Raw genomic sequence first — 23,915 nt, 5'->3', positions numbered from 1 at the left:
GAGGACACATCGGCACCAGAGGCTTCAGTTGATTCTGCAGCAGCATCGGCGTTAGCAGGTAAGTCGATCTAGCTAGTAAAAGTATTAAAAACGCCCCGATGTACGCACATAATACACGCCCACTTGGACTTTTACTTTTAAACACACCCACTTGGACATTTGCAAGCCTCATTTGCATAACAACAAAAATGGTCATAACTTGGCCAAAAATGCTCGTTTTTTAAAAATAAAAACGTTACTGTAATCTACATTGCAGCGCCTATCTGCTGCAATAGAAGATAGGGGTTGCAAAATCTGGTGACAGAGCCTCTTTAAGTGACTCATAGGTGACGTCTTCTCAGATTCTAGTTGTTCTTTTTCTCTCTTATTCACCATTCGGTCCAGACCTCTATAAAGACTTTTCCCGGCCACAGCCCATTTCTGCAGTTTGCCGCTCAGATGTCTTCAGCTACTCACTTTTTAACATTTAACATTTCTGCACCTATAAACGAAGTTAAAATTCTCATGGCGTCACACACTGTACCCCTAAGTATAATAGTTCCATACACTGCACCTCTAATTATAATAGCACCATACACTGTGTCCCCGATTATAAAAGCACCATACACTGTGTCCCTGATTATAATAGTACCATAAACTGTGTCCCTGATTATAATAGCACCATACACTATGTCCCTGATTATAATAGCACCATACACTGTCCCAGATTATAATATCACCATACACTGTCTCCCTGATTATACTAGCACCATACACTGTATCCCACATACACACAGTGCTCCCCATAGATAGTGCCCCTATAGGGACCCCTGTAGATAGTGCCCCCCATAGAACTCCCTAGATAGTGCACCACATACTGCCCCCTATAGAAATCTCGCCACATATAGCACCCCCTGTATATAGTGCCCCACATATGGCCCCCCTGTACAGGGTGCCCCACATATAGCCCCCCTTGTATATAGCACCCCTGTATATAGTGTCCCCATAGAGCCCCCTGTAGATAGTGCCCCACATATAGCCTCCCCTGTAGATTGTGCCCCCACAGGGTTCTCTCTCCTTTGGCCCCAGTTTCATGACTCCCAAGCATTCTGTACTTGGTCATAGTTTCTAGGGTCCCAAGGGACCACGGGAATAAGTCAGCCTACTCTCTAGAGCACTGAATCTAAAGGGCTTCTATAACACTACCCCTGCCACTGACTTCTCCACTGAGTCCAGCCTAATTCAGGACTATACTTATTAGTCCATGTTTCAGGCCTACAAAGCAACCAGTCATCACTGTAGCAATCTAACCGTGCCAGCTAGACTCGGTTCCTTCTAGTTCCTAACTAGGACAAAAATACAGGGTTTAAGCACAGTACCACTGACATGCCCAATGGTTCCCACACCCAGACAAATTAATTCCACAACCCTAGCAGACTCCCTAGAGCTAGCCACCTAGGCTGATGTTACTCTTCAGCCACCACCATTTCAGTGTCTGCCCCATCCATGACTTGGACCTTTCAGTCTGCAGACCACTAATAGTCACTTCCCTAGATAACCGTCCATTCTGTGATACACGCTCCAGGACTTGCTTGGTAAAAGCAGCCACAATGCTCTCTAATCAGACTCGCTCTCCCTCTTCTCAACTCTGCATAGGCCTTCCGTCACATCTATCTTCCTGGCCTCCAGCACATTGCCAGTCTATTCAGTTGGCAAGCCGATCCCAGTCTTAAGTCCACCACTGCTCCCGAATTCCAAGCTAACATCGGCTTCCAGCACACTGCAATCCTTGATGGTGGAACATGCCCCAGGTCTAACTACTACACTGGCCAACTGCAACTTCAATAAGCACCGCACATGGACCATCTGCCCCTGACCTATTGGCACAAAACCTCTCCCTTTTATCTTCTTTTGACTGCTCAACATCAGGCTATTCCTGGCCTATGTTGAATCCCGCACCTCCTACCTGCAGCCAACAGCCAACAAGATTCCTTCTCCTGCTGTCTCGCCACAGCCTCATCACCCGGCTGCGCCACAGTGGCTTGCAAACCGCCGCTCCAGACAACCACACGGACACAGGTGAAGGCACAACACATGCACAAGCAATAACAAACAAACCACTGAGCAATCTCTCAGACAACCAGCCAGTCCATTTAAGGAAACAGGCAAAAACCATCAAAGTATACACCTTCAGTTCACATGCCGCAAACATAGTATACGGTTCTCCCACATTACATGGGCCGTCTTTGTAATACATGGACATGCTATGTCCTCCAGATTGAGATATGCCCTTTGTAGCTTCTCTCCACTCTCACAATAGATGAGGTCCTGAATGAGTGACCTCCTCCCCCTTGTAATTTCAGAAATTCCTAATAAGGTATTTGTAAATGTGTTTTCTAAACCAGAAAACCTCTTGGGGAAATCTTTACAAACATTACTAAGTACTTTTCTTGGACATAGTCATTTGTTGACACTTTTAAAATGCTCTTATAATAGAAACCACTGAGAGATATGATGAAATGAAAAACAATAGAGGTATATAAGCAACCCTACAGCTCGAGCCTACTATCACTGGTTCTCTATGGCCCCATCTACACAGATCTTCACTTGTTACAGGATAAAGAATGGAAGATGCTACCTTCCCAATTTGGGTTTTGATGATCATTTTGATTCCACTCAACATGTCTACCCATGCAGAAGACAAGTCCTACAGAATGAGATTCAGCATTGATAATGACTCTCCAAAGGGCTACTCCAGAGATGGAGACATCATCATTGGGGGAGTTCTTCAAATACTTTTGTTGTGTTACAAAGCAGCCCATACCTTTATGGAAGCCCCATCAGTTGATGTCTGCACATTGTAAGTATTGCTACACTAATGACTGATATATACAGTAGGGCTAACAGAAATAAAAATATACAGAACATATAATGACATCTCAATAATTATAAAGCTCAGGTTTACAGCTGTAGCAGAGGTGCATTTGTCATTGAATTGTATCTTTTGTATCACTGCAGGAGAGTAGTTAAGGAACTGGTAGGGCAGGTGCCCGGAGTGTTGAGTATAGGTGGAGCATCAGCAAGCTACTCTCCATACTGTAAATTGGTAGGTTGGGGGGGGGGGCCAAACTGATTTTTTATCCCTTTTTCTTCTGCTCACAATTCTATTAAGTGACAAATTCACCTCGGCTACATCAGGACATTGTTAAAGAGGCTGCACTACCAGACACAATCAATGGACTAGAGCGGCGCTGTTTCTAAAGAAAAAAACAAACCCTTTCTAATCTCATAAAATCTCTGAGTGTTTTACCATTACAAAAGTCCTTATAAACATACAAGAAGGCACCTTTTTTTCTTACCTCCCCTCCCCCACACATTGTCCGTCTAATTGAACACCAATTACAGAGACTGTGAATATAAAATTTCACGCTTCCTATTTTAATTCTATTATAGAATTACCTTTGTTTTTAGCTCAGAGACGCCTGTTGTACCCTGAATATACATTAGTAAAGTAGCGTGACGTCTCACACAGTAAACTATATGATCTATGGATGAGCTGTCTACTATCTTCTTAACCATAGGCTGATTGCATGTAGATATGAAACACACACAAAACCACATGAGATGTATGAGAAAGGCAAAGATTCAAAAGAAAAACCCTACACAGGGTGATTATAGTGAGTGGTAAAGTATTAAAATTGTTTGTTTTGCTTTTTGATATAAATATAATTATATAATTTAATAAATTGATTAGAAAAATACTATTTTCTTTAAAACAAAATATTTTAATATTTTTAATATTTTAATTTAATTTGGAGGCTTTTATTTTATTTTTTTCTAAATAAAATAAAGTATAATTTCTATGGGTGGGTCGTACTTCAATAGGAAGAATTTTTGTTTTACATTTTTGAGATTTTAAAATAAAATTATATTTGCTTTAACTATTTAAAAAACTGTTTACGGAATTAAAATAAATCATATTTTGTACCAATTAAATTCTTCAATCTGGTACATAAAAACAAGAGATCTTAAAGATGACTTTTTCAAATCAGATTTCTGTCGGTAAAGGTGCTTTGTTTTGTGGATCACATATAAAATTTCTGTAGGTCAGCTATAAGTGACATTATTATTATTATTATTATTATTATTATTATTGTTGTAGTTGTTTTAAATACTAATATTAATTATAATTATTTTTATTAGTTTTGTATAATGATGATAATAATTATTATTTTTATTTATTTATAATGATTATTATCATAAGTAGTAATAGTATAGTTTTCTACTTGTATTATTTTTTAAGAGTAATAATAGTAATTAGTATTATTTTATTTTTTATTATTATTATTAATTATATTTGTTTTATATAATAATTATTCTTTTTAATTATAAAATATCTGTAAATGTAGGAAATATTAATTAGTATTATTTATTGTATTATATGTTTTATTACTATTATTGTAAGTTGTTTTTTAATTTTTTAGATTAACTATTAGTTTTGAAAAATAATAATAGTAATTATTATTATTAATTGTATTCGTTTTTGTAGGTTATAATTGTTGTCAATATTATTTTGACTATAGTTGGATAAAAAAAATATAGAAAAACAATGTGAGCTGATTTTGTTGTCCTTTCCCGAACCAAACTATTGTTTTTCATTTCTAGTCAGTTCCTTTTTGAATTTTGTATGCAAAAAAAAATAAATCTTTAATTGTAAATGAGGCCTGCGTTCATAAGCAATATAGCATAGGTGTAGCCTTAGTGTGATTTATTCATTGAGAATAATAAGGCAGCAGGACTATGTATTTGCAGAATATAATAATAAATTTCTTTATTAACATTTCCCTAATTTACACTCAATTTATTATTGCCTGATATTAAAGGGGGTTATTTCATGAGGAGCCCCACTGATGTTATGGGACTTTTACACATGTATGACACAAATGGGGCCATGTATACCACCATATCAAAATACAGTGTATACCACTGCAGATTTTTTTTATATGCAGAATCTGCATAAAAGAAATGCGGCATGCTCCTTCAGATGCTATATATGAGCAGAGTCCTCCCATAGAAATATTTAAATCAAGCAATATTTTAATTATTTAATTATTATCATTGTTGTCGTTTTGTTATGATTATTATTATTATTATTATTATATAAATATGTTACTTTCAAAAATAATAAAAAAAAATAATAACAACAATAAAAAAAATGATAGTACAAATAAAATCAGTAATACAAAAAGTTTTCTGGTTAAAAAAAGTTGTCTCATGTAAGCAACCGTTTTCTAAATGGAAGGCGAGCTTCTTCAACCCTTGCTGTAATTGTTGAAGCTTCTGGCCAGACATTTCCCCTGCACCGGCCGTAAAGCATGGACGGGCAAGATCTGCCAGAGCAAGAGCTACTCCAATAGAGCAGCTTTCCATCCTAGATCGTAGCAGGGGGTTAGGAGCAGGAGACCCCTCTCTTTAACGTCTCTATGCCCTAATAGGGTATATGGACAGTAGTTGTTTTAATGACATCATCTCTTAAGGGCCTCGACTACATCGCAACATTCGGTCTTGGACAATTTGACATAAAAATGACTGGTTTACCGCACCATCATTTCCCTTTTTGAATCAGGACGCCTTGCAACGTCATAAAAAAATCTGATCTTGTTCCCTATAGAGTCGATACCTTGAATATTTATTATGGTGCCATAGATTCGAAGTTTTGAATTTATATATCTGTGTAATATTGATTCAAAATTACGTTCCCTGTATACAACTCAACGTCAATATAATATTTACCTGGACCTAAATCGTATTACATCAACTTACATGTGCAGGGAATCGTCTTTTCTCCACTGTCTTCTTCTTTCTCTTACTCCAGGCCGACATTCCAGTATCTTCAACATTTTCTGGCTTTTGTTTATGCAATTGAAGAAATAAATACCAGTAAAGATATATTGCCCAATATGTCCCTGGGTTTCCAGCTATATGACTCTTGTGATAGCGAGTCCCTTGCAATAATGAGCACGTTAAACATCCTGTCCGCGGGTCAAGACCTAATTCCAAACTATTCCTGTGAGAAGACACCAAAAATAGCAGCATTCATTGGCCATTTATTATCTTCATCAACATATACAATTGCACAAATAACTCAGTTGTATGGATATCCTCTGGTAAGAGCACAGGTTGGTCTATGGTTCACCTGCATGAATATATTCAGGATTCAATAGCATATGTAATGGCAAGGTGGGGTCCCTAGTGGTGGCTGAATTTGATCATTTAACTATAACTGTGTGAAGAGAAACAGGTATTTGTAGCTTTGCATCAGAAGAACAGAGCCCTGAACAATATAAATATATTTTGCGAAATTAATCAGTGTACAGAATTTTGGACCCTATTAAATGAATAAAACAAAATGTCAGTGACTCTTTGTCCATTTTACAGCCCTAGACCACCAGATATGGACCCATTAGCTTCTTTACCCTAATTCACCACTAAGTTAGAGTACACCCTAGACCACCACCGAGTTTGTACATATTAGCCTCTTTAAAAACAGTAACCACCAAGGATGAGCCCACCCAAGACCACCAGGTATGTACTTATTACTTTATCACCATTGACCATGAGGGATGAGCCTACAGACTTTTGGCTCAATAGTGTCTCACCAACTGTACTTTAGGACAGGGCTTTTAACTATTCCCTGATACAGAGGCAGCGTCCTATTTGCCTCCAGGCCCTTTTCGTTCTCTTTTGTGGGGAGGCTTCCTGGCAACGACACCCACCATATAGCAATATCTCTTGCAGGAAAGCTCCCATACAACTCCACCCACCATCAACGGACGCACTCTAGCTTCACTGTCTCTCCATCTCGTGCTTGCCAGCGCTACAAACATCATACTTTTATCAGGGCCATCGCTCGTACAATGAACTCTGATGGGTGGGAATTTTAGAACCGCCCTGTCCGCCCTGTCCCTATGCTGGTTACGTCCCCACACTGTTGTTAGTGTGTACAATCTATTATAAGATGGTATCTGGGCCATTTCTCTACGCGCCACAAAGACAAAGGGAGGCACCATTGCCTATTTCACAAATCACAATACAATGGAATAAAGCAATCACAAAGATATACATATATGATATAGCAACAATCCTTCTACAGAATGGGGACCATGGAGAAAATATGCACAACTCCTTGCATTTAAAGGAACAGTAGCATCTTTACTGTTCAACACTCGTACAAATCCATTAGCAGACACTTTTTAGTCTACCCAAGATTTTCAGACTATAGAATTTCATAAAACAACCCATGTATGCCGATGGACTGGCAAGCCGAGCGAGCGGTGTACAGGCTCATAGACTTTCTATTGAGCCCATGCACCACCTTTTTCAGAGAAAAGCCGATCAAAAACTAAGCAGAACAGCACTCACCAGAGCGCTCTTGCCGCTTTGTTTTAGCGATAGTACTTGAACCCCCCCCGTTGACAACTTCTGAACTTCTGACATGTCACTATATGTTTTGATAGTTTAGTTATATTTTAGGCCACAGTCTGCCACTTTTGAATTCGGGGACGACCTGTGATTTTACCACGCTCACCACACAACCAATATTCGTTGTGGGGCCCTAGTCTTAATCTATTTGTGCTCTTATGTATGTATTATTAGCTATGATATTTATTTGTAGATAAGCTATGGTGCAATGGATCCAGTGTTTAATGATAGGATACAATTTCCATCAGTTTATCGAACTATTCCGAATGAGTATCATCAGTTCCAAGTGATCCTACAACTTCTGTTGCACTTTCAATGGACATGGGTTGGCATCATTTCCACAGATGATTACAGTAACAATAAGGCTTCTGAGGAACTGAGGCAACAATTGAGAAGAAAAGGAATATGTGTGGAATTTCTTGCTATTATGTCCACGTTAAAAGATATTGAAAAACTCATTGGGGTGTTGAAGACGTCATCATCGAATGTTATAATCCTATATATCACTTCTGAAGCTTTTATAAAAATTCTGCACAGTGGCAACTTTAAAAGGCTGCCCAGTAAAGTGTGGATATCCTCTGTCAATCTAAACATAATTACAGATCTCGAATTCAAATTGTACCTATCTCCTCTCAATGGTTCCCTACCAATATCGGTCCACAAAAAGAACATAGATGGTCTACAAGAATTTTCGTTCAATGCTTTTCACAATGTACAATATAATCCCTTTTTGGAAAGTTTTTGCATTACCCATTTTGGGTTTTGGCATATTTTGAACAATGACAAAAATCAAACAAATAATCTATGGGTGAAACTTTTAGAAAGTGAAGGCACATCGACCTATACTTTTACATATACAATTTACAATGCTGTTCACCTTTTGGCCAAGGCTTTGCATGAAATGTATACAGCTAAACAATCTACCGGTATCGGGATCCACAAGGTAGCATTCTCCATTAACTATGTGACATTATTTAATTTATAGTTTTGTTAATTTTTTATAATATCATGTCATGTCAATTACATACCTATAAGTGTTTGGTAGTAGAAATGTTAAAGAGGACCTGTCACTAGGTCATATAAGCTGGACTGGTTCAATGACCTGAATAGCTGTAATGTCGGGGTAGGGAGACAGACAGGTGAGCCCTAATCTACACACCACTCAGTCCCTGCCTACTTGCATGGCCCGTCCTAGGCGACGGCGTACAACTGGGCGACGGTCCCTATGCTCAATAAGTGCATGACAGACAAGGGTACACACAAGCTAAGGGAAATGGGGGAGTTGCCCACGGCAACACCGTGAGCAACAAGAGTAGTGAACGAGCCGAGTCAAACCAGGAGTGTACGAGGTACCAAACGCAGAGCAGGAGCGTAGTCAGTAAAGCCAGGGTCAATTTGGAACAGAGGTCAATAGTACAAGCAGGAACAGCAGAGCCAGGAAACAAGACAGAATCACAGGCAAAGACAAGAAGCACCTGAAGGTATACATAGACCGAGGGCGGGAGCTAGAACCGTCTGGCCAGGCTGTGATAGGTTCTCCCACTCCTAAGCCTACCAGCCTGAGTGGTAGCAGATCGAGTCACTCTATCAGACCTAGGAGCAGATGCAGACTGATTAACCACGGGCGTCGACACAGAAGCTGTGTCTGGCAGATCCTTTACAGAACCCCCCCTTTTATGAGGGGCCACTGGAACCTTCCTAGGTGGACCTGGCTTATTGGGGAACCGAAGATGGAACCTCCTGAGCAATACCCCAGCGTGAATATCCCGGGCGGATACCCAAGTCCTCTCCTCAGGCCCGTATCCTCTCCAAAGGACCAGATACTGGAGGGAGCCTTGGACCATCCTGCTGTCCACAATCTTGGCCACCTCGAATTCTACCCATTCAGGGGTGAGAACAGGGAACGGAAGCTGTGTCTGGCAGATCCTTTACAATAGCGCTGTCTCTCTGATTCCAGCACTGTTTTTTTGTTTCTAGACCCGTTCCAGAGATATGGCCACTGTTGTGTTGGCTCTCTATTTGCTAATTTTCTGTAGTTAGTCAATGGGGTTGAGCTAGCTTCCCTGTCTCTGATGCTAACCAATCAGTGCTTGAGGGTAGTTCAAGCCGCGTTGGCCAACTGCAGCAAATTAGCATAGAGGGAACAAACATAAATTGGGCCATCTCTCTGGAACAGGGAGGGTCCAGGAAAAAAGTGCTGGAATCAGGGAGACAGCGCTATTCAGGTCATTAAGCCAGGTTAAGTTATATGAACTAGTGACAGGTCCTCTTTAAATGTACTTTATAGTCCTACTTCCTCATATTCCATAGCTTATTTACCTTTAAAGGGGTTATTTTATCACTATGCGCTAATAGGACTTATGGATGTAATAGAAGGGGGTCCCTGCTTAAGAACCACCTCTTAAAGCCTCAGCAGAGAGCCACTAACACCTACTGGGTCTCACTTTGACAGAGTTAGGCCATCCATGAACGTAAATATATTTGACTCGCCGAAATGTAATGCTACATTTCCTCTGCAGTGCCCACTGTATGGCTTGCTGTGGCTTCTCGTGGCGAGAGCATTTGATCACTAGGGGTATCCATTTAGTTATGCTACACATTAGAACTAATATGTCACGATCCAGGGGTATGTGGACCCAATAGGCCGCTCCGCCGTAGCGGAGCGGCTGCTAACCAAGTCACAGTCTGTGCACAGTCTATAGAAAGTTTGTAGCACAAGGGTACCTGAAATAGTCCAGAAGGTAGCAGAGGCTTTGGCACAGATGAGATTTGGCATGGCAGGTAGCACCAGACGTGGTGGATGATACCAGGTGTGGCAGATGGCACCAGACATGGGGTAACAGCAGGCATGGCATGTGACACCAGACGTGGTGTCTAACAGCAGGTGTGGCAAGTGACACCAGATGTGGTGGGTAACAGCAGGTTTGGCAGCTACACAGCAAGACTCCAACACTAGAAAGGCTCAGGAACAAATACAGCACGGGATACAGGTAGCAGGGTTCGGGAACACTGGGAGCAGGAAACGACTAAGGGACCATTTGCAATACGAACATGGGTAGACAACAACAACGCTCAGGCAAGGAGTGAAATGGCAGAGCCCTTTTTATAGTCCAGGATGATCTAGGAAATAATTAATTAATTACATATGCACACGATGGCCATTTAATATCAGGAAAGAGCGAGCGAAGGCCCCCCTGCGGACATTACAGGACAAAGTGGCTGGAGGTCTGCGGTCATGGCAGTCATCAGGTAAGGGAAGGCAGTGGTCCGAGACCGAGGCCATTACATAATATTTCTCAGAACAGGTTTGATCTTCAAATGTCTAAGGCTCTGTTCACACTTACTCTACAGGATTATGGCGGGTCTTCCATTGTGCTCTCCAGTATTTTTGATGGAAAGAGCAGGGCAGTGTACAGAACTATTTATGCCATCCAAACTATGAAACCCTGACTGACCACATTAAAGTCAATGAGGTCTTTCAGAATCCATTTGGAATCGTTGGAAAACAGTTGCATCACAATAGTCATGACTCCATTTTAATCGAAGCCTTGATGATAGTGTGAACTGAGCCAAGAACAGTCAGGACATTTTATATTATTAATTATTAATAAATAATAATCCATTAAAAATTCCATTAATTCTAAAATCTTTTTCATATCTCCAGCTGAATAATTACATGAAATATATTCATTTAGGAAAACCCGGAGAAGACTTATTTTTTACTACAAACGGTGATGTAGTAAATAGCTTTGATATTCTAAATTGGATCCTTTATCCAAATGGTACATATGAGAGCAGGCATGTGGGTACTCTCTTATCATCACAACAACTAGCAATTAATACAAGCGCTATTGTGTGGAATAAATATTTTAGAGAGGTGAGTATATGTATAGTATTAAAATAGTTAAAGCCAAAGTCCATCTTCCCTACCAAAATGTGTTTATGCTTCCAATGCATCTAAATTGCACTAGGTCTTTATTTAAAAATATCCTATGATTTTATGTCTACAGCTCCTTTACAGACCTATGTGTCTCCATGGTAACAGACTACAAACAAACCTTGAGTAGTCTGAGCCTGCATTCCTGCTCCTTCCATCTGTCCCCTTATGTATTGTAGCTTATCAAAAAGTAGGTGATAGTAGAAAGTATGACTGTAAGATCAGACTACACAACTATTTGCAAAACTTTATATGCTTTGGAGCGATGAACACAAGTGGTTGCAAAAATGTACATACCCTCTAAGGAAAAACGGTATAAAATTAAATGACTTAATTAGTTACAGGTGATCAAATGTAGTCATTCGGTGGCGGTATTATTGGGATACTGAATGGTATTTTTATTTGGGCACTGAATGGCATGTATGGTATGGAAGTATTTGGCATTTTATGACAATACAAAATGGGTGAAAAGTGCATATGTATCTGTGTTTTATGTGGCTCTATATATATATATATATATATATATATATATGTAGATATAGATATTGAAATTACAAAAACAATTATCTGCAAGGGGGGCCCTGATTTGCTTGTTTCTAGGGGGTCATACTTTCTATAAAACATGCTCTATTAGTAGAGGGATTGTCCCTTGCTCAGGACCTCCCTATATGAACTAAAGAATTTTGAGCATCAAACCGTCCAAAGATTTTATTATGGAATTGACACCAGTAGAAACATTGTTAGCTGGTTTTCCATATAAAAGGAAGATATTTTTTGTTTTATCTAAAAACATCACAATTTATTTGTATATTTTTCAAGATACCATTGATATCCTGGCCTAAATAAAATACGATTCACTGATTTGCTGATACATTTTGTTAAGATGTTGTATATTTAATAAATGATACAGATTTCTTGTTCTTTTTAACGTTAAGATTCCACAGTCCCTGTGTAGTAACACATGTTCTAAAGGGAATCGAAAATCACTCCAATTGGGAAAATTGCCCTGCTGTTTTGACTGTGTTCCATGCTCTGATGGGGAGATTGCTAATTTATCAGGTGTGGTTCAAACAATGTGCAGAGATGATAGGTGATAGATAGATAGATAGATAGATAGATAGATAGATAGATAGATAGATAGATAGATAGATAGATAGATAGATAGATAGACAGACAGACAGACAGACAGACAGACAGACAGACAGACAGACAGACAGACAGACAGACAGACAGACAGACAGATAGATAGATAGATAGATAGATAGATAGATAGATAGATAGATAGATAGATAGATAGATAGATAGATAGATACAGCATTTGGAAAGTCTTCAGATCCTTTCACTTTTTTCAAATTTTGTTATGTTGGCTTTATTATGCAATCAATACCCAATAATGACAAAGTGACAAAGAGAATTTTAAACTAGGACACCGAACTGGAGTAGTGCAGTCAACTCGGACACTAGACTTGGCTAGGACACCGGACAGGAGTAGTGCAGTCGTCTCGGACACTGGACTTGGCTAGGACACCGGACAGGAGTAGTGCAGTCGTCCCAGACACTTGACTTGGTTAGGATACCGGACAGAAGTAATGCAGTAATCTCGGAAACTGGAATTGGATAAGACACCAGACACAAGTGGTGAAGTAATTTCAGGCGCTTGACCTGGCAAAGGTACACCGAGGTACACCAATGGGAAGTCATCTCGGACACTCGGCATGGCACAGGCACCAGACACAGATGGTGAAGTCATCTTGGACACTCAACTTGGCATGGGCACTGGAGACAGATCGTGAAGTCATCACGGACACTTGATTGGCACAAGAACTGGACACAGATACTGGATACAGGATATGGGATGCAGGATACGGGATACAGGATAGAGTTAAGGAACCATTAGCAAGATAAACGCTAAAAAGACACAACATTGCTCTGGTAAAGAGGGATTGGGAAGAGCTCCTTTTAAAGTCTCAAGTCTGCTGGTATAGGTTGGGGGAGAAGTTAATGGTGTGTCCGCTGGCCCTTTAAGAGCAAAGGCGAGCGCGCGCGCACACTATGAGAATTAGCCAGGGAAGAGAGCAGTGTGCGTCTGCATCTCTGGAGGAGACGCCAGCAAGGCTTCAGTGTCCTGCGGTCGCAGTCAGCATTTACAGGCATTACAGCCTCCATAATTCTTAAATGGAAGAAGTTTAGAACAACCAGCACTCTTCCTGGGGCTGGTCGCCCCACCAAGCTAAATAATCAGTTAAGAAGTGCCTTGGTAAGGGAGGTGACCAAGAACCGAGTCGTCACACTGGCTGAGCTCTAAACATCTGTGACCTCCGCAGCAGGCATTACAGTACCCCCCTTACGTCCCCTCTCCTTATCTGCAGAGTGCAGGAGGAACTTTTTGACAAGAGCTGGAGCATCCACATTCTCTTCAGGTTCCCAAAACTTCTCCTCAGGACCAAAACTCTTCCACTCCACTAGGCAGAAGGTCTTCCCTCCTACCTTCTTGTAGTCCAGGATCTCTTTTACCTCAAAGACAATGGAAGCACCACTAGGAGAAATTGCAGGGCCAGGGGATTTTCTGTATCGTTCAGAACCACAGGCTTCAGGAGAGACACATGGAAAGAGATATGAATCTTGAGATTAGGGGGTGGCTGTAGCTTGTAAGACACAGGGTTGATTTGTTATAGAGTTTCAAAAGGACCGAAAAATCTGGGAGCGAATTTGTAGGAGGGGATTTTCAGACTAATATTTTTTGACGATAACAAAGACTTTGATTCCAGGAAGAAATTGAGGAGGAGTTTTTCTCTTTCTATCTGCAAATTTATTCATGCGGTCCACTGCCTGTAGGATCGCGGACGTGGTTTACTGCCAGATGTGAGGAAAGCACCCAAAAGAAGAATTGGCAGCAGGCACTTGAGGTGTAGCCGGTACAGGAAGAGGAACATGTGGATGTTGGCTGTAAACAATGAAGAATGGGGAAGAAGCTGTAGACTCACTCCTGTGTTATTGTAAGAAAATTCGGCCCATGGAAGAAGATGCACCCAATTGTCGTGTTTAGCAGATATAAAATGCCGAAGATCATTTTCCAGTACTTGAATAATCCTTTCAACTTGGCCGTTGGATTTTGTGGAATTTAGATGTAAATTATACACCCCGAACAGACACGATATGGAGGGGTAGTCCATGCAGACGAAAGATATGTTGAACAAACAAATCTGCCAAACGAGGAGCAGAGGGAAGGCCAGACAGAAGAGCGAAATGTGCCATCTTAGAAAAGCGATCCACAACGACCCAGACAGTGGTACATCCAGCAGAAGGAGGAAGGTTGGTAATAAAATCCATAACAATGTGTTGCCAGGGAGCATCAGGAACAGGCAGAGGTTGGAGCAGAACCAGCAGGCTTGGAATGGGTAGTCTTGACTTGGGCACAGTTGGAACAAGAAGAGACATAGTCGACAATATATTTAGGCAGCGTGGGCCACCAGTAGTGACGAGAAATAAAGTCCCGAGTCTTACGGACACAAGAGTGCCCAGCCAACTTGAAATTATGACCCCCAGATGAGAATTTTTTTTCTCTCAGCAGGACGAACAAAAATTCTTCCAGGGGGAATGTCTCTAATCTGCAGAGGCTTAACAGATATAATACTGGAAGTATCAATGATATGTTGAGGGTCCTCTTTAGAGTCATCAGTTTGGAACGACCTAGACAGGGCATCGACCTTTATATTTTTATCTGAAGGACGAAAGTGAAGTAGGTACCAGAATCTGGTGAAGAACAAGAAGAAACATAGTCCACAATATCTTTAGGCATCGTGGGCCACCAGTAGTGACGAGAAATAAAGTCCTGAGACTTACGGACACCAGACTGCCCACCCAACTTGGAATTATGACCCCAGATGAGATTTTTTTTTCTGTCAGCAGGACCAACAAAAATTCTTCCACAGGGAATGTCTCTAATCTGTAGAGGGTTAACAGAAATAATCCAAGAAGAATCAATGATATGTTGAGGGTCCTCTTTAGAGTCATCAGTTTCAAATTACCTAGACAGGGCATCGGCCTTTATATTTTTATCTGCAGGGCGAAAGTGAAGTACGTGAAGAACAGTGAACATCTGGCTTAACGAGGGTTTAGTCGTTTTGCAGACTGTAAATACGTGAGATTCTTGTGATCGATGTAGATGATTATAGGATGAGTAGCCCCCTCTAGAAGGTGCACCCACTCTTCTAAGACTAATTTGACAGCCAGTAACTCATGGTCCCCAATGGAGTAGTTACGCTCTGCAGGAAAGAAGAAATTAGAGTAGAAGCCACAAGATACTACTTTACCCTTGGAGTTTCTTTCAAACAGAAGTGCTACAGCACCAATTGAAGAAGCGTCAACCTCCAAGGGGAACTGCCGAGACACATCAGGATAGTGAAGGACGGAAACTGAAGTGAAGTCTCTCTTGAGGTTGGTGAATGCCGACTCTGCCTCAGGGGTCCAGACGTTAGCGTCCACTCACTTCTTGATGGGGCTGAGATTGGAGCAGTAAGAGACGAGAAATTTGGGATGAATTGACGGTACAAAATCTCTGTATGACACGGAGACCTTGATGACGTGGCAACTCTAAGATGGACTTCTCTTTCTCCAGATCCATCTGGAGTCCATGATCTGAAACTATATAGCCCAGGAAGGGCCAGGATTTCTTCTGAAATATGCACTGTTAAATGTTAGAGTAGAGACTATTCCCCCTTAACCGTGACAGTACTTGGTGAACATGCTTCCGGTGAGTCATCAGATCTGGTGAGTAAATCAAGAAGTCGTCCGGATATACCACCACACCGATATACAGTAGATCCCAGAAGATGTAGATTACAAATTCCTGGAACACAGCTGGAGCATTACACAGTCAAAAGGACATCACGAGATATTCATAGTGACTGTCTCGGGTGTTGAATGCGGTTCTCCATTTGTCACCTTGCCGACATGGCTTGGGTTTCAGGCAAGGAGAGAGGATAAACCCTTCCACGAGCAGGTGAAGCTTAAGGGAGAAATTCAATAGGACATTCATAGGGACGATGGGGAGGAAGGACTTCAGCCTCCTTCTTGTTGAAGACATCTGCAAAACAGACATACTGCGGAGGCAGCCCAGAGAGTGACTGAGGCATAAGGGATAGGACAGGATGAACCTGAGGCAGGCAACAGTGAGGACATTGGGATCCCCAATGGAGGACCTCTCCAGAAATTCCAGTCGAGGACAGGAGCGTGTTGGCGAAGCCATGGGAGTCCCAGCAGGATAGGGTTAATAGCTTTCGGTAGGACATAAAAAGCTATTTCCTCCGTGTGAAGAACTCCCATTGCAACTTCAGAGGTTTAGTCACAGAAGGAATCGGATCTGGCAGGGGTTTACCATTCACTGAAACGACCGCCAGAGGTTTCTCCAGAGATATTGTGGGCAAGTGGAGACGGTCTACTAAAGCCTAGTAAATGACGTTTGCAGGAGCTCCAGAATCCAGATAAGCAGAAATAAAGTTTGATTCTTCATCAGTGGAGATTGTCACAGCAATAGATAGTTTTGGAGAGAATTTTGCAGTTGGCGTCGATCCACATAGGGTAGTCTCTCCTATCAACCCTAGGTGCTGGAGTTCCCAGCTTCTGGGGACATTGATGCACAAAATGATCCTTGTGGCCACAGTACAGACATAATCCTGCTGAACGTCTGCGCTGCCGTTCCTGGTCAGAAAGTCTGACTCTGTCCACCTGCATAGGCTTTCGGGGGAACAACCGGAAGAGGCAGTAGGGGTCTCTGGAACTTGGGTGCCAGTTTGTAGGACATTTTTTCCCGACAAACTTCCTGGGTGCGTTCTTGGAACCTCATTTCGATCCATGTACCCAGCAGAATTAGGGCATCCAAGGTGGAATAACACTCACGAGCCACCAGCTCATCCTTTGTTTAAGGAGCTAGTCCTTGCCAAAAGGTTGCTATCAATGCCTTATTATTGAAGCTCTGCTGCCAAAGTACGGAAGTGGATGGCATATTCCTATACAGTCAATTAGTCTTGACTTTGAGTCAGAAGTGAGGCAGCTGCAGAAGAAGTTAAGGCCGGTTCTTCAAATACAGAACAAAAAGTCTCCAGAAACAATTGTAGGTTTGAAGACTCCAGCCCCTCACATTGCCAGATAAGGTTCGCCTATGCCAGGGCTTTGCCAGGGAGGAGAGAGACAATAAAAGCCACTTAGGTCACTTTAGAGGAGAAAAGATGAGCGTGTAACTGAAAATGGATCTTGCACTAGTTGATAAATTCTCTACAGTCTTTTGCATCTCCATTGTAATGAGGTGGAAGTGACAATGAAATTCCAGACCCAGAATTGACAGGTAGTAAAGTAGGAGGAGCAGCAAAAGATGTGAGATCCAGAAATGTGGCAATAGAGTTAACCCCCTGCAGGAGCTGATCCTGGCATGCTCGAAGATCTCGCATGTCCTTTTGCATCAGTTGGATCGGTGGCTTAGGTTGACAAGCGGAAACTATGGCCTGAACAAATTGTACTGACTGGCAGGTATGTGGACCCACTGGGCCACTCCACCAGAACGGAGCAGCTGAAGATAAACAAAGTCTACGGCAGTTAGTGAGGTGAAAGTACCTAGATAGCCAGGTGGGCTTGTGCCAGACAATCAGAGGAAGCAGGCTTGTGCAGGAAAATAGAACTTGACTAGGACACGGGTAGTGCAGTCGTCTCAGACACTGGACTTGGCTAGGACGCTGGACAGGAGTGGTGCAGTCATCTCAGACACTGGACTGGGCTAGGACACCGGACAGGAGTAGTGCCGTAGTCTCTGGACTTGGCTTGGATACCAGACACAGGTGGTGACGTCGTCTCGGACACTTGACTTGGCACGGGTACCGGACACAGATGGTAAGGTCGTCTCGGACACTCGGCTTGGCACGGGTACTAGACACAGCTGGTAAAGTCATCTCGGAACACTCAACTTGGCACAGACACTGGACACAGATGGTGAAGTCTTCACAGACACATGACTTGGCACGAGAACTGAATGAAGATAATGGATACAGGATGCGGGATACAGGATACAGCTAAGGAACCATGTGCAAGACAAACACTGGGAAGACACAACATTGCTCAGGCAAAGAGGGAGTGGGCAGAATTCCTTTTAAAGTCCCAGGTGTACTGGGATAAGTTGGGGGAGAAGTTCATGGTGAGCGTGCTGGCCCTTTAAGAGCAGAGGCGAGTGTGCGCACACACCCTATGAGCATCAGCAGGGGGAGGGAGCAGTGCGCGCTGGGGTCTCTGGAGGAGGAGATACCAGCAAGGCTTCAGTGTCCTGTGGTCGTGGCTGCCGGTGAGTGGGGAATGTCGGTGGTCAGCGACCACAGGCATTACAGCCTCCATAATTCTTAAATGGAAGAAGTTTAGAAGGACCAGGAGAACAAACTCCCACCAAATGGAAGAAGTTTAGAACAACCACCCTTCACAGAGCTGGTCGCCCCACCAAGCTAAGTGATAGGAGAAGAAGGCCTTGGTAAGAGAGGTGCCCAAGGACCCAGTGGTCACTCTTACTGAGCTCCGAAGATCCTGTGTGCAGATAGGAGAAACTTCTAGAAAGTCAACCATCACTGCTAATCACCTGCCCAATGCCTTCCCTACAGTAAAGCATGATGGTGGCAGCATCCTGCTGTGGACGTTTTTTTCAGCGGCTGGAACTGCGAGACTGGTCAGGGTTGATGAATGAAGTACAGAGATATTCTTAATGAAAACCTGATTCAGAGTGCTTTAGACCTTACAATGGCCAAAGGTTCTCCTACCAACAAGACAATGTCCCTAAGCACACAGCCAAAACAACACAGGAGTCGCGTGGGGATAACTCTGTGAATGTCCTTGAGTGGCCCAGCCAAAGCCAGGACTTTAACCCAATCGAACACCTCTAGAGAGACCTGAAAATGGCTGTCCACCGACGTTCCCCATCCAACCTGACGGAGCTTGAGAGGATCTGCAGAGAAGAAGGTTCTTCAAGGATCTGAATACTTATGTTAATGCAAGATTTTAGTTTTTCCTTTTCAATAAATTAGCAAAGATACTAAAATTCTGTTTTTACTTTGTTATTATGAGGTATTAAGTGCAGAATCATGGGGAAAACGTGAATGTTTTTTATTTTAGAACAGGGCTCAAAATCACAATATGTGAAAAAACTGAAAGGGTCTAAAAACTTTCCAAATGCATTGTACATAGATATGACAGAGAGAAAGAGAGATAAATGAGATAGCTAAAAATAGATGAGACATGTTTATGTGAAGATATATCACTGATGATTACGTCTTTAATTCTTAGGAATGGAAAACTGTATAGAGTGCCCTGAAGAGTTCTGGTCAAACATAAACAAGACTGTGTGTATAAGAAGGACCATAGAATACCTTTCATATTCCGACCATCTAGGTTTATTATTGGCTGGTATAGCCATAACCTTTGCTGTAACCTCTACTTCAGTAATGATCATCTTCGTGAAGCACAGGAACACCCCCATAGTAAGAGCCAACAACCAGCACCTCAGCTACGTCCTCCTTATAGCACTTACCCTGTGTTTCATGTGCTCGCTTTTATTCATTGGTCATCCCATGGACCTCACCTGCCTCTTGAGACATTCACTTTTTCTCTTTGTATTTTCAGTCGCTATTTCCTCTCTGTTGGGTAAAACCGTTACAGTTATCATTGCCTTTAATGCAGCCAAACCGGGGTGCAAGTTAAAAAAATGGATGGGTTCAAGGGTCTCCATTGTTTTAACCACTATATGTTCTTTAGGAGAATTTCTTATCTGTGTTACCTGGATAATATGTGCCCCCCCCCAGTTGTGGAATTTGACAGTAAGATAGCACATGATAAGCTGATCTTGCAGTGTATGGATATATCAACGTTTTATTTTTATCTTGCAATCTCATATATAGGTTTATTGGCTTTATTAAGCTTCATCGTCGCCTACTCAGCGCGGCAACTTCCCGACAACTTCAATGAGGCTCAGTATATTACATTTAGTATGATCGTGTTTTGTAGTGTGTGGCTGTCCTTTATACCCACTTACCTGAGTACTAAGGGCAAGTATACGGTAGCGGTAGAAATCTTTGCCATCCTGATCTCAACCGCTGGATTACTGATGTGTATTTTTACCCCAAAATGCTATGTTATACTTCTAAAGCCAGAGCTCAATCACAAAAGACACATAAATATTACTAAAAAAAAAATGAGGAATAAAAACGTACTTCCTGCCATTGTATTGCCTTTTTCTTTCTCGGACAGGAAGTAGCTATCTGAAAATTACCATTGTCAGCCATATTAGTTCTAGTCAATAAGGTTAGCTTCGTTTTTCTTAAAGGGAAACTGTACAATTTTTTTCTTCATATGTGTAGCCTTAGATCTGTCAGTATATGTTGCTATAGTTATAGGAAGCATAATATATCTCCAGATCTGAAGGACAAATAGCACAAGAAATATTGTGTTTGTTGTATTTATGAGGAGGGCAGTCACCAAACCTCCACCCACATCCTCCTGCCCTTTACACTGTTGAGCAAAGCTGCCTCTAAACATTGTATACGGTGTCTGCCATCACTGATATGAAGGGCAGGAAGCGATGGAGAGAGGCGTGGTTACCACCAAATCCTCCTGTCCCTAGTGGTTAGGGGTGTGGTGATGTCATCCAGCACTAGAAATACCCATGCTAATCTTTGCTATGGGGCCCCTCTCCTCTATGTACACCCCTGTTCTTAGATCTGGATTTATAATATGATACAATTAAATAGGGCATAATATAATACTGACAGATCTACTTTAACCGTACCTTATTTTATCATGTCCTCCAGTAACTGTTGAAGATTATGTCCAGGTCCATTTCCAAGGATTGGCTGATATTTGGTTGCTGGTGATATATCCTTTATATGCTTTCAAAACAGAGATGTGTCACCAATTCATAAATGGAAGAGCTTTCAGGATTACAGAATTGGAGCCTGCGAGATCAGTCGTCGTCCCCCCCCCCTCACCACCACACTTCTCTTTGTAGAACACAGATTCCCCTGAGCAAAATGGTGGATGGTAGCTGGGATTTAGGGTAAAAAAAAATGAGCAAAAAGTTCATTATAGAAAAAGTAATCGGTTTCAATATATAATATACATATCATGCTGCCACTGGAATTTTTTTTATTAAAAAAATAAAAAAATAAGGGCTGAATGGTAGGTCAATAGAGACATCATTTAGAGAGGAAGTAGCTAGCTTCTCCTCCTATTGGTTTTAAACAAAAATTAATATATAGTTGGCAGCTTATGATATATAGTAACGGCATGTTTTCTTGCTATGAAGTGTTTGTAAATGCCCTTGAAATAAAACAACTGAAATGATAAGCAAATGTATTCCATAAATGAATAAAATATTACCTTATAAATAATAATTAAAAAAATAATATAATGTTACATTACAGTTTATATTTTATTATGAGAATAAAGTAATTGCATCCACATCATTGTCTCCATACAGTCCCTATACCGGTATTATACACTATGTTTTTTGTAGCCTTATAAATATTTTTTTCTGTAGTGGGGCAGAGTTTAAAGGGGTTGTCATGCCATGGGGCGGTTTTTCATACTGATAACCTATCTTGTAGAATATTGGTGTGGTCCGATACCAAGACCCCGCACCTATTAGCTGTTCCAGCTTCCTTTGAGCACCGGAGGTTACGCAGTGGCCTGTGTGGGAAGCAGATGGCTCCGATCACAGTATAGCTGCTGTATTGCAACTCTGCTCCTATTTACTTGCGCTATACTGTCACCGGAACCATCTGCTTCCGGCACAGATATCCGATGTCTGAAGGCAGCCATAACAGTTGATCAGTGCGTGGTCTAGATGTCTGACCTTTTCATGAGTTGTGCCTGGTATTGTAGCTCAGCTCCATTGAAGTGAATTACAAAGCTCAGAGACCATGGGATCTAAGGATGAATTTGTGACCGCTAGGGATCTGTTACCTGCATTGTTAGAATTGCTTCATGAGAATTTTGGTAGATATCAGGGGCAGAAAAAACACAAATGTGCAATTTCACGAGGGTCCTGTTGGTAAATAACTAGTTTTGGCGTATGTGTAAAGATGTGGCCCTCCTAAGTGAAGATGCTACTGATCCTTTAAATATAAAGAGTTGCACAATTTTTACTTCTTTTCCCTCCACAGGTTTGGATCCTACAGAAGGACTATTGTAAATACTGTTATTATATGGATATTGTAATGTTGCTTTATTCCTTTGTAGTGTGTTTTCTGAAGAAGGCAAAGGTGGTTTACTTTATTATTTTCAGGTGGCATATGACCATGGTGCCAAAGGAAATGACCCGGACACCATCTTTTACTTACTTAACACTTAAAAGAGACACAATGTGCTTAATGGTTATAACACTCAAAAGAGACACAATATGCGTAACGGTTATAAAATTTAAAAGAGACACAATCTTGGCAGTTACAGTACACAAGAAGTGGCAGAGTCTCTTAACGTTGTAGAATAACCTCCAATAGAAACACTTAAGAACATGGAATCCTTCCTCTAATGATCTCTGTTCGACTCACAGAGACAACACCCGGACTTTGTTACGTCACACAATCTCACTCAGACTCTCCACATCTACTGTATGGCTTATGTCAATCTTACTCACTCCTACACCCTGCTCTCAGAAGTTCTCTCTCCTTTGGTCCCAGTTTCATGAATATCAAGTGTTCTCTACTTGCCTAACACGTCCAAAAGGCAATCTCACTATGGGACAACCAGACCACCACCAGGTTGACTCCCATTTACTCACACGGGAACAAGACAGCCTTCCCTCTAGGCCCAGGATTCTAAAGAGCTCCTGCAAAGCTACCACTGCCACTAACTTCTCCACCGTGCCTAATTCAGGACTGTACTTACTAGGCCACGTTTCTGGCCTACAAAGCAACTAGTCCTCACTGTAGCAATCTAAACGGCCCAACCAGACATGAGTCCTTATAGATTCCAACTAGGACCTAACTACAGGGCTTGAGAACAATACCGCTCTCACGCCCACTGGTTCCCACATCCAGACTGACTAATTCCACAGTCCCTGCAGACTTGGCTGTGTCCATTTGTAAGTATGGCCTTTTTCGGTGGTTTTGTATAAGTCCCTGCAGACTACCCAAAGCTAACCACCTAGGCTGTTGTTACTCTTCAGCCACCACCGTTTCAGTGTCTGCCCCCTCCATGATTTGGACCTTTTAGTCTACAGACCACTAATAGTCACTTCCCTTGATCATTGGCCACTCTGTGATACACGCTCCAGACCTTGCTTGGTTGAGGCAGCCAAACTGCTCACTACTCAGACTCACTCACACTTAAATCCAACTCTGCACAAGCCTTTCACAAGGTGAAACAGGCCCCAGTCCTAACTACTACACGGGCCAACCGCAGCTCCAATAGGCACTGCACACTGACTATCCGCCTCTGCCCTATTGCCACCAAACTTCTCTCTTATCTCTCCCGGACTGCTCAACAGTAGGCT

General features: G+C 41.8%; 1 protein-coding gene across 1 annotated transcript; it reads left to right on the top strand.

The window, feature by feature from the left end:
- The first annotated feature begins 2,603 nt into the window (after nucleotides 1-2,603).
- On the top strand, nucleotides 2,604-20,678 carry LOC142665065 (vomeronasal type-2 receptor 26-like). The gene is given in 6 exon segments (XM_075844607.1): nucleotides 2,604-2,839; nucleotides 5,855-6,146; nucleotides 7,655-8,404; nucleotides 12,334-12,457; nucleotides 19,712-20,235; nucleotides 20,238-20,678. Coding segments are annotated over 6 exon segments (2,367 nt in total).
- Nucleotides 20,679-23,915: the final 3,237 nt, after the last annotated feature.

The sequence above is a fragment of the Rhinoderma darwinii genome, chromosome 12 (genome assembly GCF_050947455.1).
Source record: "Rhinoderma darwinii isolate aRhiDar2 chromosome 12, aRhiDar2.hap1, whole genome shotgun sequence".
Taxonomy (NCBI): Eukaryota; Metazoa; Chordata; class Amphibia; order Anura; family Rhinodermatidae; genus Rhinoderma; species Rhinoderma darwinii.
Note: the sequence above shows the minus strand (reverse complement) of the source record. Positions and strands in the feature narration are given on the sequence as shown.